General features: G+C 41.9%; 1 protein-coding gene across 1 annotated transcript; it reads left to right on the plus strand.

Moving 5' to 3' along the window:
- The first annotated feature begins 3,343 nt into the window (after positions 1-3,343).
- On the plus strand, positions 3,344-3,790 carry LOC129011300 (coiled-coil-helix-coiled-coil-helix domain-containing protein 2-like). The gene has a single exon (XM_054446157.2). It carries the CDS (start codon positions 3,344-3,346, stop codon positions 3,788-3,790), a length of 447 nt encoding a protein of 148 aa, XP_054302132.2.
- The last annotated feature ends 9,792 nt before the right edge of the window (positions 3,791-13,582 follow it).

A 13,582-nucleotide genomic window follows, 5' to 3' on the forward strand; every position in this document is an offset into this window, starting at 1 on the left:
ATAAAGAAACTCTTAAAGGATCAAAAGCAACTAGAAGAAATGAGCTGAAACAGGAGAAATCAGAAAAGAGAAGAGTACGTTTGTTTCTGGGTTGGATGGAGTGTCCAGTGCTAACTCTACAAAAGGATGTATTTTATCTAGATTCTTAGCACCATGATGCTTAGCCGTAAGTGGTCATCTGTCTAACCAGCATCTTGATACCATGTTTCCACCCCTTAAGTCACACAAATATCTCCTCTCCCTTTCTTCTCTTGCTCCAAAAATTGTGACATAGTTTCGTAGCAGCTCACAGGTGAAATACGTTAATGTCATTTTTAACATACAAAGCCTTATGTTTTCCTGAAAATCAGAGACAAACAAAAGGAATATTTGAATAGGGTTCATGTGAATTCAGTTGAGATATCAACTTTATAGTATAATTTTACACATCTTTTATTAATAGGGGCTTTGAACTCACCAGTTGGCAAAATCTGACAATGTAAAGTGTTGGCAAGAATTCAGAGCACTGGAGAACACCCACACACTGTTGGTGGGCATCCGAATGGGTGTGAGCACTTTGAAAAATAATCTGGCATCTCTTACTAAAGTTGAACATATCCTCCAGCCAGCAGTTTCACCCCTAGATATAAACCTCAAAGAAACACACATATGTGCCAAGAGACATGTATAAGAATGTTCTTAGCATTATTGTTTATAATACCAAAAAATTGGGAACAATCTAAATGCCCACCAACAAAAGGATAAATTGCAGTACAGTCATAATAAAATACTTATATATTAAATAACAGTGTAAATGAATGAGCTACAGTTACCTGACACACCATGAATGAATCTCAAAAACATAATGTTGAGGGGGAAAAGCAAGTCATGGAATAATAGACATAAAGGCAGAAGCAAACAATATTCTCCTTAGGAATACATTCATAGGGGTATAAGGAAAGTAAAGGAATAATTATCACAAAAGTCAGGATTGTGGTTACCTCTGGTATGGGGTGGGAAGAGGAGGTTTAATTAGAGAAGACAAACTGGGGATTTCTGAGGTGCTAACATACCCTATTGTTGTTTTGTGATAGGGTCTTGCTACATTGCCCAAGCTGGAGTGTAATGGCTATTCACAGGCACAACCATAGCTCACTGCAGCCTTGAACTCCTGGGCTCAAGCCTCTGGGTAGCTGGGACTACGGGTGTGGACCACCATGTCCAACCACACCCTATGGTTTTTTTTAACCTCTGTGGTGGGCACTGGATGTTCATTTTATTGTTATTCTTTAAACTATGTAATTATTTTTACACACTGCTGTGAGTATGATGTATTTCACAACAAAAGAAAATTAAAGGCCGGGTGCGGTGGCTCATGCCTGTAATCACAGTATTTTGGGAGGCCGAGGCGGGAGGATCACAGGTCAGGAGTTCGAGACCAGCCTGGCCAACATGGTGAAACCCTGTCTCTACTAAAAGTACAAAAATTAGCTGGGCACAGTGGCACGCACCTGTAATCCCAGCTACTTGGGAGGCTAAGCCGGAGAATCACTTGAACCCAGGAGGTGGAGGTTGTAGTGAGCTGAGATGGTGCCATTGCACTCCAGCCTGGGCGACGGAGCAAGACTCCATCTCAAAGAAAAAAAAAAGGAAAATTAAAGAAGTTTGAGGCCAGTCACAGTGGCTCACACCTATAATCCCAGCACTTCGGAAGGCTGAGATAAGAGGATCACTGAGCCTAGGAGTTAGAGACCACCCTGGGCAATAAAGTGAGACCCCACTTCTAGAAAAAAAAATTAAAATTAGCCAGGTATGTGGCTTACACCTGTAGTCCCAGCTATTCAGGAGGCTGAGTCAGAAGGATTGTTTGAACCCAGAAAGTCAAGGCTGCAGTGAGCTGCGATTGTGTCACTGCACTTCAGCTTGGGCAACAGAGCAAGATCTTGTCTCTAAAAAATAATAATTAAAAATAAATAAATAAGTTTGACACATTTTCACCTACAAGGTATTCTTATACAAACAAATGATATTTGAATCTGATTACGATTCCAGGGCCTGGTGGTGCACACCTGAAGATCCCAGATCCAACTACCAATTTATAGGAAATACATGGGATAGTGGAATATGGGACAACACAGGGACACAATTTTAAAATTCCAAAGGCCAGGTGCAGTGGCTCACACCTGTAATCCCAGCACTTTCGGAGGCTGAGACGGGCGGATCGGTTGAGGTCAGGAGTTCAAGACCAGCCTGGCCAACATAGTGAAACCCCGTCTCTACTAAAAATACAAAAATTGTCTGGGCATGGTGGCAGCCGCCTGTAATCCCAGCTACTCAGGAGGCTGTGACAGGAGAATCGCTTGAACCCAGAAGGCGGAGGTTTGCAGTGAGCCCAGATGGTACCATTGTACTCCAGCCTGGGTGACACAACAAGACTCCATCTCAAAAAAATATAAATAAATAAAAAAAATAAAATTCCAGACCCTAGGAAACTGTATAGAACAAATAACTTGGTTTCTTCAACCAAAATTTGTAAGAAAATAAAAAAAGAGATGGAACCTATAAATTAAAAGAAACCTAAGATATATTAAGGACATTACAATATCAAGCAATTGTAATGTGCAATGTAAAGATGTTATTTGGATGCTGATTCAAGTAACCCGAAAAATATACATAAAATAATTGGGAAAATGTGATCACTGGTTTTAATTTTGATATTATTTTATAAAAAATTATATGTGTGTGGGAGGCTGAGGTAGGAGAATTGCTTGAACCCCAGGAGGCGGAGGTTGCAGTGAGCCGAGATTGCGCCACTGCACTCCAGCCTGGGGGACAGAGAGAGACTCTGTCTCCATTAAAAAAAAAAAAAAAATTATGTGTGATGATAGCATTGTTATATATTTTAAAAATCGTTCCTATCTTTGCGGAGGTACACATGAAATAGTTACAGATAAAATGATATGAAATCGGAAGGTTGAGGGGGAATAGGGAGTGACAGTTAATGGGAACAGGGTTTCTTTTTTTGGGATGATGAAACTATTCTAAAATTAGATTATGGTGATGGTTGCTTAACTCTGTAAATACACTAAAAACCACTGAATTGTAAGCTAAAAAGGTAAACTATAGACATGTAAATTGGATCTCAGTGAAGCTGTAAAAAATGACATAAAGTCAGAGATTTTCTTCAAAATCATCTGATGTGGAGGGTTTGAGTCGAGGAATCAAAATTAACCATGTGTCACCAGTGGTTGCACCTGAGCCACAGCCATATAAGTTCATTATACTTTTTAGTAGACATTTTCTATAATAAAAGGTTTTGAATAAAAAAGATTTGAAGAAAAGGCCGAGCCGTCGCGTACCTAGGATGCCGTGTGGAAGCCGAAGCTGCACCTCCCGCATGACCCCTCCAGCCAACCGGGCCCCTCAGTTGAGAGTTGCACCCAGGCCAGCACCAGCCGCTCAGCCACCAGCAGCGGCACCCCCATCTGCAGTTGGCTCTCCTGCTGCTGCGCCCCGTCTGATGGCCCAGATGGCAACCACTGCAGCTGGCGTAGCTGTGGGCTCTGCCGTGGGGCACACACTGGGTCACGCCATTACTGGGGGGTTTAGTGGAGGAAGTAATGCTGAGCCTGCGAGGCCTGACATCACTTACCAGGAGCCTCAGGGAACCCAGCTGGCCCAGCAGCAGCAGCGTTGCTTCTATGAGATCAAACAGTTTTTGGAGTGTGCCCAGAACCATGGTGACATCAAGCTGTGTGAGGGTTTCAATGAGGTGCTGAAACAGTGCCGACTTGCAAAACGATTGGCCTAATCAAGAAGTTCAACCCGGAGAAATGGAAAATCAGCTCTATAGCCAAGTTAATTTAGTATAAAAATAGAATTGATAGTGAAGGTATAAAGTGTAACCATCAGTTAAACCTCTCATATCATTCCTAGCTTCCTTGCTTCTGAATTGAAATGGAAGGGGGTGTTCCTACTCTGTGGAATTTGGGGCTGGGCAAATGTTTGTGTGGCCTCTTTAAAAGAGTTGTTATGATTTTATTCTTTGTGAGTTAATTAGAATAAAGTCATTTTCTTCCAAGGGAAAAAAAATTGAAATATTGGACAAGTTAACTTATCCTGATTGTGTGGAAGATGACTACCCCTGCTTAGAACTCATGAGCTGCTCTTTACTGTGTTTTTATTAACCCATCTAAATGGGAGGAACAATAACAGGACCCTGGAATCTGTTTCCATTATGCAATTGGTGGCACATAGGTAAACTGCAAAATTCCAACTGCAGAATTTCATAATTGATAGTTCTTCCTTTATGTCTAAGATGATTTCAAAATAATCATCTCCTTAGAATTCGTGGCAACAGATAATGTATTAGTTTGCTGGAGCTGCCATAACAAAGTACCACAGACACAGTTCTGGAGGCCAGAAGTCTAAGATCAAGGTGTTGGCAGGGTTGGTTCTAAGGGCTGTCATGGAGAATCTGTTCCAAGCCTTGTACTGGCTTCTGGTGGTTTGCAGGCAATATTTGGTGCTCCTTGGCTTCTGCTACATCACCCCGACCTCTGCCTTCATGTTCACGTGGCAGTCTCCCTGTGTGCGTGTCTGTCTAGTGCTGCATTTGAATTTCCCCTTTTCATAAGGATACTGGTCATATTGGATTAGGACCCACCCAATGACCTATTGTAATTTGATTACCTCTGTAAAAAGCCTATCTCCAAATAAGGTCACATTCTGAGGAATATGGGGTTAGGACCTCAAAAATATGTTTTTTAGGACCACAAAAAAATTATGCCCTATTAAGGGACACAATTCAGCCCTTAACGGATAGATTTCAAAATCAATAGAAATTAATTCATTTGCTTCACCTATAGATTGGTTGTTAATTGATATATTAAGCAGATTTCAATTTGATATTTCACTTTTATAAAAAATATTGACCATGGGTAACTTTTAGAAGTTAACACAAAAATGGAAGCTGTTGAAAATTATGCTTTCAAAGAGTTTAAGGTTAAAAAAAGGGTACAAACTATATCACATGACAGTCATTAAATTTTCAGAAATTATGTATATGCCTACTCAAATAACTAGAAGACAATACACTAAAATGCAAACTGATTATCTCTGACTCATGGCCTTATTAGTGAGATGGAACTGATTTCTCCATCAGAAATCTAAGACTCAGAGCTGTTAGGTGACCTACCTAAAGTCTCACAGCCAGTAAGAGGCTGAATGTGATTAGAATTCAAACTGGCTCATATCCAAAACCCCTGCTTTCAGCCATTATGGCTTAGAATAATAATTGCCACCATTTGAGTTCCTAAAATGTGCCAAACATTATACTAATCACTTTACAATCTTTGCTTCACTTAATACTAATAACAATCCCATAGGTTAGGTATTTTTCCCATCCCAAAGAAGTCTAATAGCAGCCTAAACTGTGAAGCAGGAGAGATGGATGATCCAGAAAGCCAAAAGAGGGAGTTCATGGAAAGCAGACAAGTTATAAAGATGGAGGTATCTGTGGTAAGGCGAGTTGGCCCATTTTACACTGTCAAAAATAACTAAGGACATAAGGGGTTTGAACAAAGTAATTAACAAGGAAAGAGTGAACACATTTATGTAGAATTTGTATCCTACAAGCAGACAAAACATCTTCTTTTTGGACTTACATGGCATTTTATAAATATAGTTGTGTGTCACTTAATACGACAGGTTCTGAGAAATGGATTGCTAGGCAATTTCATTGTTGCGCAAACATCAGAGTGTACTTACACAAACCTAGATATTAGCCTACTGCATACCCAGGCTATGTGGTATAGCCTGTTGCTTCTAGGCTACAAACTTATATGGCATGTATTATACTGAATACTGTAGGCAGTTGTAACACAATAGTAAGTATTTGTATATCTGAACATATTGAAATATAGAAAAAGTACAGTAGAAAACCAGAACTATAATCCTTTGGATCACCGTCCATCTTGACCAAAATGTTGTTATGCAGCACATGACTGTACTACACTCTCTGATCACACTAGGCTTTTTCCGAATATGCTTTTTCCTTCCCTTGAGCTGGGACATGGATGTCACAGTAATTCCATTTTGACAATACTTACATGAACAACGGCCTAGGGTATGGTGGAACAACAATATAGAAGGCATTAGATTTGCATGAGCAACTCCAAAACCTGGACTACCTACATCCCTCTAGACTGCTGCTTAAGAGAAATAAACTTCGGTCTCATTTAATCCATGGTGCTTGGGGGCTCTCTGTAACAACAGCTTACTCTGTACCCTATTTGCATAGCCACCACTCCTCCACATAAACCCAAGTTAGAGTCATAGTGAACCAGAACTCCAAACTCATTATGTTCTTCTTGTTTCCATGTCTTGATACCTGTGTTGGTATGTGCAATGACCCATGCCCCTTTCTCGATATTTCCCTTGCCCCTTCCAGTCTATGTGACCAACTCTGATTCACCTTCTAGATTCATCCCTGACTACTCTATCGCTATCCCCCCAGCCACGTGTGACTCAGGTACATCCTCTTGTTTCTCTCTTCTGTCTGTCCCACTGTACTGCAGTTCTTAGCCTCTATGTTTGTCCGACTGTTACCTGCACCTCATCCCCCAACTATTACTCACACTTGCATTCCTAGACGTTAACACAACGACTAGTACCCAGCATGCTCTCATAAATCAATGAATACTCACTGCATGACTGGTGAATTTATTGATGAGTTTCTTCTTTTAATTTTATCTTATTTATTTTATTTTTGTTTTGTTGTTGTTGTTGTTGGTTTTTCCACCAGAGGATATTGACAAGTTTCTAAAAAAAAAATTTTGTTTTTTTGAGATAGGGTCTTGCATTATCCAACACGCTGAAGTGGAGAGGTATGATCATAGCTCACTGCAGCCTTGAACTCCCGGGCTCAAGCGATCCTCCTGCCTCAGCCTCCTGAGTAGCTGGGATGACAAACCCACACCACCACACTTGACTTATTTATTTATTTATTTTTATTTTTATTTTTTGGAGACAGAATTTCACTCTTATTGCCCAGGCTGGAATGCAATGGCATGATCTCGGTTAACGGCAACCTCCACCTCCCGGATTCAAGTGATTCTTCTGCCTCAGCCTCCCTAGTAGCTGGAACTAAAGGCAAGCACCACCACACCTGGCTAATTTTGTATTTTTAGTAGAGACAGGGTTTCTCCATCTTGGTCAGGCTAGTCTCCAACTGCTGACCTCAGGTGATCCTCCCACATAGGCCTCCCAAAGTGCTGGGATTACAGGCGTGAGCCACCGTGCCTGGTCCCTATTTATTTATGTGTTTTGTAGAGATGAATTCTCACTGTGTTGTCCAGGCTGATCTCAAACTCCCAGCTTCAGGAGGTCCTCCCAACTTGACCTCCCAAAGTGCAGAGATTACAGGCATGAGCCACTGTGCTTGACCAAAAAAAAAAAAAAAAACTATTTAATATGGAAATTTTCAAACATACACAAAAGTAGAAAGAATGGTATAATGATACATGTATCCATCACTCTGTTTCAACAATGACCATCATTTTGTCATTCCTGAGAATGAATAGAGCTCCAGAGTGCAGTTTTTGGAGATAACGTTTTAACTAAAAAGGACTACTTCAATTGGGAATTTTTTTTTTGAGACAGGGTCTTGCTCTGTTGCCCAGGCTGGAGTGCAGTGGTGTGATCTTGGCTCACTGCAAGCTCTGTCTCCTGGGTTCACGCCATTCTCCTGCCTCAGCCTCCCAAGCAGCTGGGACCACAGGCGCCCACCACCATGCCTGGCTAATTTTTTGTATCTTTAGTAGAGACGGGGTTTCATCACGCTAGCCAGGATGATCTTGATCTCCTGACCTCATGATCCGCCCCCCTCAGCCTCCCAAAGTGCTGGGATTACAGGCGTGAGCCACCGCGCCCAGCCTCAACTGGGGTATTTTTAATCACTGTGGCAATCTGGTAAGGAAGTATTTTCAGGATTTTTATTTTAGGGGATAAGGGTCTTCAAATCAGGATCTGCACTTTAAAAAAACAGTGTAGTCCGGGCGTGGTGACTCACAGCTGTAATCCCAGCACTTTGGGAGGCCGAGGCAGGCGGATCACAAGGTCAGGAGTTCAAGACTAGCCTGGCCAAAATGGTGAGACCTCATCTCTATTAAAAATACAAAAATTAGCTGGATGTGGCGGCATGTGCCTGTAACCCCAGCTACTTGGAGGGCTGAGGCAGGAGAATCACTTGAACCCGGGAGGCAGAGGTTGCAGTGAGCCGAGATAGCGCCATTGTACTCCAGCATGGGGACAGAGCGAGACTCCTTCTCTAAATAAATAAATAAAAAATAACAGTGTAGAGGCAATAAGAGAAATAGTTATTCTTTATTCCCAAAGGTATATAATATAATATTACTTGACAGTCACATAAACAAATATTTGCACCAAAGTGTTACAGAGGTTTTGATAAAAGCATGTGCCAGGCATACTAGGGTCACAGTGAAAAGTGTGCTCCATAAAACATTCCCTTCACTATGGCCCTTAGAAACCTTGCTTTAACTCAAGGAAACTGCTTCCTCTGTAGCTCTTTCAAATGCTACAGAGGAAGCAGTTGGGGAAAATTCTTGTTTCCCCCTGTTCCATATATGATGAAGCCTGGAATATTGGCATTCTTCTAGTTCTCCATTGCTACTTACAGATCATTACCTATTTTTTTTTCTATTAAAAATAATACTCTTGGCGGGGCATGGTGGCTCACGCCTATAATCCCAGCACTTTGGGAAGCCTAGGCGGGCAGATCACTTGAGGTCAGGAGTTCAAGACTAGCCTGGCCAACATAGTGAAACCCCCTCTCTATTACAAATACAAAAATGGGCCAGGCGCAGTGGCTCATGCCTGTAATCCCAGCACTTTGGGAGGCCGAGGCGGGCAGATCACCTGAGGTTGGGAGTTCGAGACCACCCTGACCAACAGCACTTTGGGAGGCCGAGGCGGGCAGATCACCTGAGGTTGGGAGTTCGAGACCACCCTGACCAACATAGTCAAACCCTGTCTCTACTAAAAATAGAAAATTAGCCAGGTGTGGTGTCAGGCACCCGTAATCCCAGCTACTTGGGAGGCTGAGGCAGGAGAATCGCTTGAACCCGGGAGGCGGAGGTTGCAGTGAGCTGAGATCACACGATTGCACTCCAGCCTGGCCGACAACAGTGAAACTCCGTCTCAAAAAAAAAAAAAAAAAAAGGTGGTGCACATCTGTAGTCCCAGCTACTTGGGAGGCTGAGGCATGGGAGTTGCTTCAACCTGGGAGCCCGAGGCTGCAGTGAGCCAAGATGGCGCCACTGCACTCCAGCCTGGGTGACAGAGTGAGACTCCATCTCAAAAAAAAAAAAAAAAAAGAAAAGAAAAGAAAAGAAAAAGAAAAGGGAATATTCTTTTTCTAGCATAAGTGTACATGTTAAATGCAAAAAAGGAAAAAAGTTGGAAAGTATCCATACGCACACTCACACTACCTGTACCAACTGATAACCATTTACACTTCGATGCCAGTCTATCTAGTTTTTTCTCTATACGTATATTTATACATAGATCTAAACATATATTTTATAAATAGGATTATCATATACATGCTCCTTCTTTGCTTACTTAAAAAAAAAAATCGGGCTGGGCGCAGTGGCTCACGCCTGTAATCCCAGCACTTTGGGAGGCCGAGGCAGGCGGATCACGAGGTCAGGAGATTGAGACCATCCTGGCTAGCACAGTGAAACCCCGTCACTACTAAAAATAGAAAAAAAAAAAATTAGCCGGGTATGGTGGCCGGCGCCTGTAGTCCCAGCTACTCCGGAGGCTGAGGCAGGAGAATGGCGTGAACCCGGGAGGCGGAGCTTGCAGTGAGCCAAGATTGCGCCACTGCACTCCAGCCTGGGGAACAGAGCGAGATTCCGTCTCAAAAAAATAAATAAATAAAATAAAGTTAAAATAAAATAAAATTGGCCGGACGTGATGGCTTACGTCTGTAATCCGAGCACTTTGGGAGGCCGAGGTGGACAGATCACTTGAGGTGAGGAGTTCGAGACCAGCCTGGCTAACATGGTGAAAACCCGTCTCTACAAAAAATACAAAAATTAGCCAGGCGTGCTAGTATGTGCCTGTAATCTCAGCTACTTGGGAGGTTGAGGCAGGAGAATTGCTGGAACCTGGGAGGCAGAGGTTGCAGTGAGCCGAGATCGTGCCATTGTGCTCCAGCCTGGCCAAAAAAATCAAGACTTCGTCTCAAAAAAAAAAATCAAATATTGTCCATGTTGATTACGCCACAACATTACTGTTAAGTTACTCATTCCATGATATGGATGAATCATAATTTACGGAACCAATACATGTTTTTGGACATTTTATAGGTATGTTTGGTTTTGTTTTTGGTTTTGTTTTTTGTGACAGAGTTGTTGCCCAGACTGGAGTGCAATGGCGCAATCTCAGCTCACCGCAACCTCCACCTCCCGGGTTCAAGAGATTCTCCTGTCTCAGCCTCCCAAGTAGCTGGGACTACGGGCATGTGCCACCACGTGTGGCTAATTCTGTATTTTTAGTACAGACGGGGTTTCTCCATGTTGGTAAGGCTGGTCTCGAACTCCCGACCTCAGGTGATGCACCCGCCTAGGCCTCCCAAAGCGCTGGGATTACAGGCACAAGCTACCGTACCTGGTGTTTTGTTTTTGAGACGGGGTCTTGCTCTGTAACCTAGGCTGGAGTGCAGTGGCATGATATCGGCTCACTGCAACCTCCGCCTCCTAGGTTCAAGCAATTCTCCTGCCTCAGCCTCCTGAGCAACTGGGACTATAGGCGCATGCTACCACGCCTGGCTAATTTTTGTATTTTTAGTAGAGACGGGGTTTCACCATATTGGCCAGGCTGGTCTCAAACTCCTGACCTCATGATCCACCTGTGTTGGCCTCCCAAAGTGCTGGGATTACAGGTGTGAGCCACGGTGCCTGGTCAGGTATCTTTGTTTTAATATTCCATTATTATGGCTACACATTTTGTTTATTTGTGTTTTTTATTTTTTATTTTTACGGGTTGAGTCTCGCTGTGTTGCCCAGGCTTGTTCAAACACCTGGGCTTAAGGAATCCTCATACCTCAGCCTCCCAAAGTACTGAGATTACAGGTGAGAGCCACTGCACCTGGCCAAGGGTGCACATTTTAGAACTTAGTTTTTTGAAGCTTTTGAGCTCAACTTACAAATATTGTCATTTAATTTATAAATCGAATATAGTTTTGAAATTTAAAATACTCATCTTACTTGTACCTTGATAATCATCTTATAAATTTAAATTATTGAATTGTATTAAATCTTCCTAAACATTCAACACCTTTATGAAATTCTCTTGGAAGTTTCAAACTAGTCACACATTTAGTAAATTTATTCCTCTGTAGTGCTTCAAACACTTAATAAAAGTCTAATCAAACTTTCTCAGCATTTAAGAAGCATTTACATGCATAATAATGCAAAATTTGCAGATTTACTAATTAGATTCCTTCACATGTTTACACAGTGATTACAAACTTAATTAGCTACATTTTTCTAAGGATTTCACCTAAAAGCATAAATCTGTCAGCTTCTCTTAAAACATATGAAACACCACCTCAAATCATGAACAAAACACAGAAACTATAACAGATTGCAAACTTATTACACCTGCACAAAAATATTAAGATTGTAATTTGCATCAATTTTTTTTTATAATTTAAAAACTTCCCAGAGTTGCAAGTTTACTTACCTGCCTAAGAGGAGCTCAGGATGGCTGTGATTTGTGCTTACGATTATAGGTTGTAGATCTGGCATCAGGAGTTGGAAGCTGGGTGCAACTTTCAGGATAATTCACACAGGCCAGTCTCTTTTGGCTAGTTCACATCGCGTTTTTCAAAATTAAAAAATCTGGCTTCTCATGTATTCCTCTTAGCCACTGCTACCATTTTTTTTTTTTTTTTGACGGGGTCTCATTCTGTCGCCCAGGCTGGAGTGCAATGGCGCAATCTTAGCTGACTGCAACCTCTGCCTCCCGGGCTCAAGAGATTCTCCCATGTCAGCCTCCCAACTAAATGGGACTACAGGCACGCACCACCATGCCTGGCTATTATTTGTATTTTTTGTAGACACTGGGTTTTGCCATGTTGCCAAGGCTGGTCTGGCACTCCTGAGCACAAGCGCTCTCTGCCCACCTCTGCCTCCTCCCAAAGTACTGGGATTACAGGTGTGAGCCGCTGTGTCTGGCTACCACCACCTTTTTGAACTGTAATCTCTTACACAACTTTTCACTTCCTGAAATGAGTGGAAGGAATGTTGCACTCCCAGCTAGTTACTCTCATTCATTTGCACCTCTCCACTCCAACACTTTTCATGATGACGAATATCCATCCAATCGTCTACCCTTAAAGAACATAGACGCCCTTGCTGCCAACAACTTTGACCACAATTTACCAGTCCATTTCTATTGTTACACCTTGAAATCTTCTACCTTTGAAATCTTAAATTTCAATATACCAATCTAATAGCAACTCCCAATCCCCTCCCTGGTCTGCATCTTAATTCAAGTCTAATTAGGTTTGCGTGATTAAAAATCTGCTAGAATTAGTCTGGAAGGTGACTTTTAAAAGAAGGAAAGGGAAAAACATGGCTTGATAGCGCCAATATAAAGAATCTATTATCAATTCGAGTGATTGCTAGGTGATGGACCTGCAGGGAGAGACCACTAGATGAGTTCAGGTGGTAAACAGAAAACTCCTGTTGGGGTGCAGTGAGAGATGAAGGTAGTGAAATGAAAGGATGGGGATCAATTTTATATGAGGGCTTTAATTTGAAATGGGAATTTGGTGATATTCTCAGAGCAGCACAAGTTTTCATGCCATGGAACAGCAGCGGGAAAAATGTAAACCTTGCCAATAACACGGGAAAGTCTCCAAGGGTGCCCAATGACTTACTTGCCTATAAACAAAGCCATTCCTGAGCACTTCTGGCTATGAAATTTCAAAATACATGTTTTAGAGAATTTTACTGACACTTTTATGATTTTAGAGGATAAACTAGATTTCATAAATTTTGTTTCCTTCCCTTTGCCCCCTAAAAATCATGAACATAATCCTGAAAATCTCAGCATTCCAACAAACAATAACCAAATGTCTTCAGTCAGTTAGGATTGCTATGAGTATATATACTAACAACATTTGAACATTTCTGGGTTTATGGTTAACAAAAAAGAATCATATTAACTAAAGACTTTCTCTGCTTGAATCGGTTTCAAGTATTCAAGGGATTATTAATGGATTTTAGTTAAAGTTAAAACGGCTCACAACTAGCAACCTTTACGCTGATCCTAAGAATTTCCACCTCCTGTCATTCATGCTTTTGGGTAATGCCCTCCCCTGAGTGTAAGAGCTAATGACTCCCTTGTGACACAAAGAACATGGCAAAATTGACAGGACATCATTTTCACAGTTTGGTTACAAAAAAAAACTGTGGCTTCCAGCCTGAGCAGCAAACTCCGACCTTGTCTCTACAAAAAAAATTTTAAATTAGCCAGACATGGTGGTGTGAGCCCAGCTGCTCAGGAG

The sequence above is a fragment of the Pongo pygmaeus genome, chromosome 14 (assembly GCF_028885625.2).
Source record: "Pongo pygmaeus isolate AG05252 chromosome 14, NHGRI_mPonPyg2-v2.0_pri, whole genome shotgun sequence".
Lineage (NCBI taxonomy): Eukaryota > Metazoa > Chordata > Mammalia > Primates > Hominidae > Pongo > Pongo pygmaeus.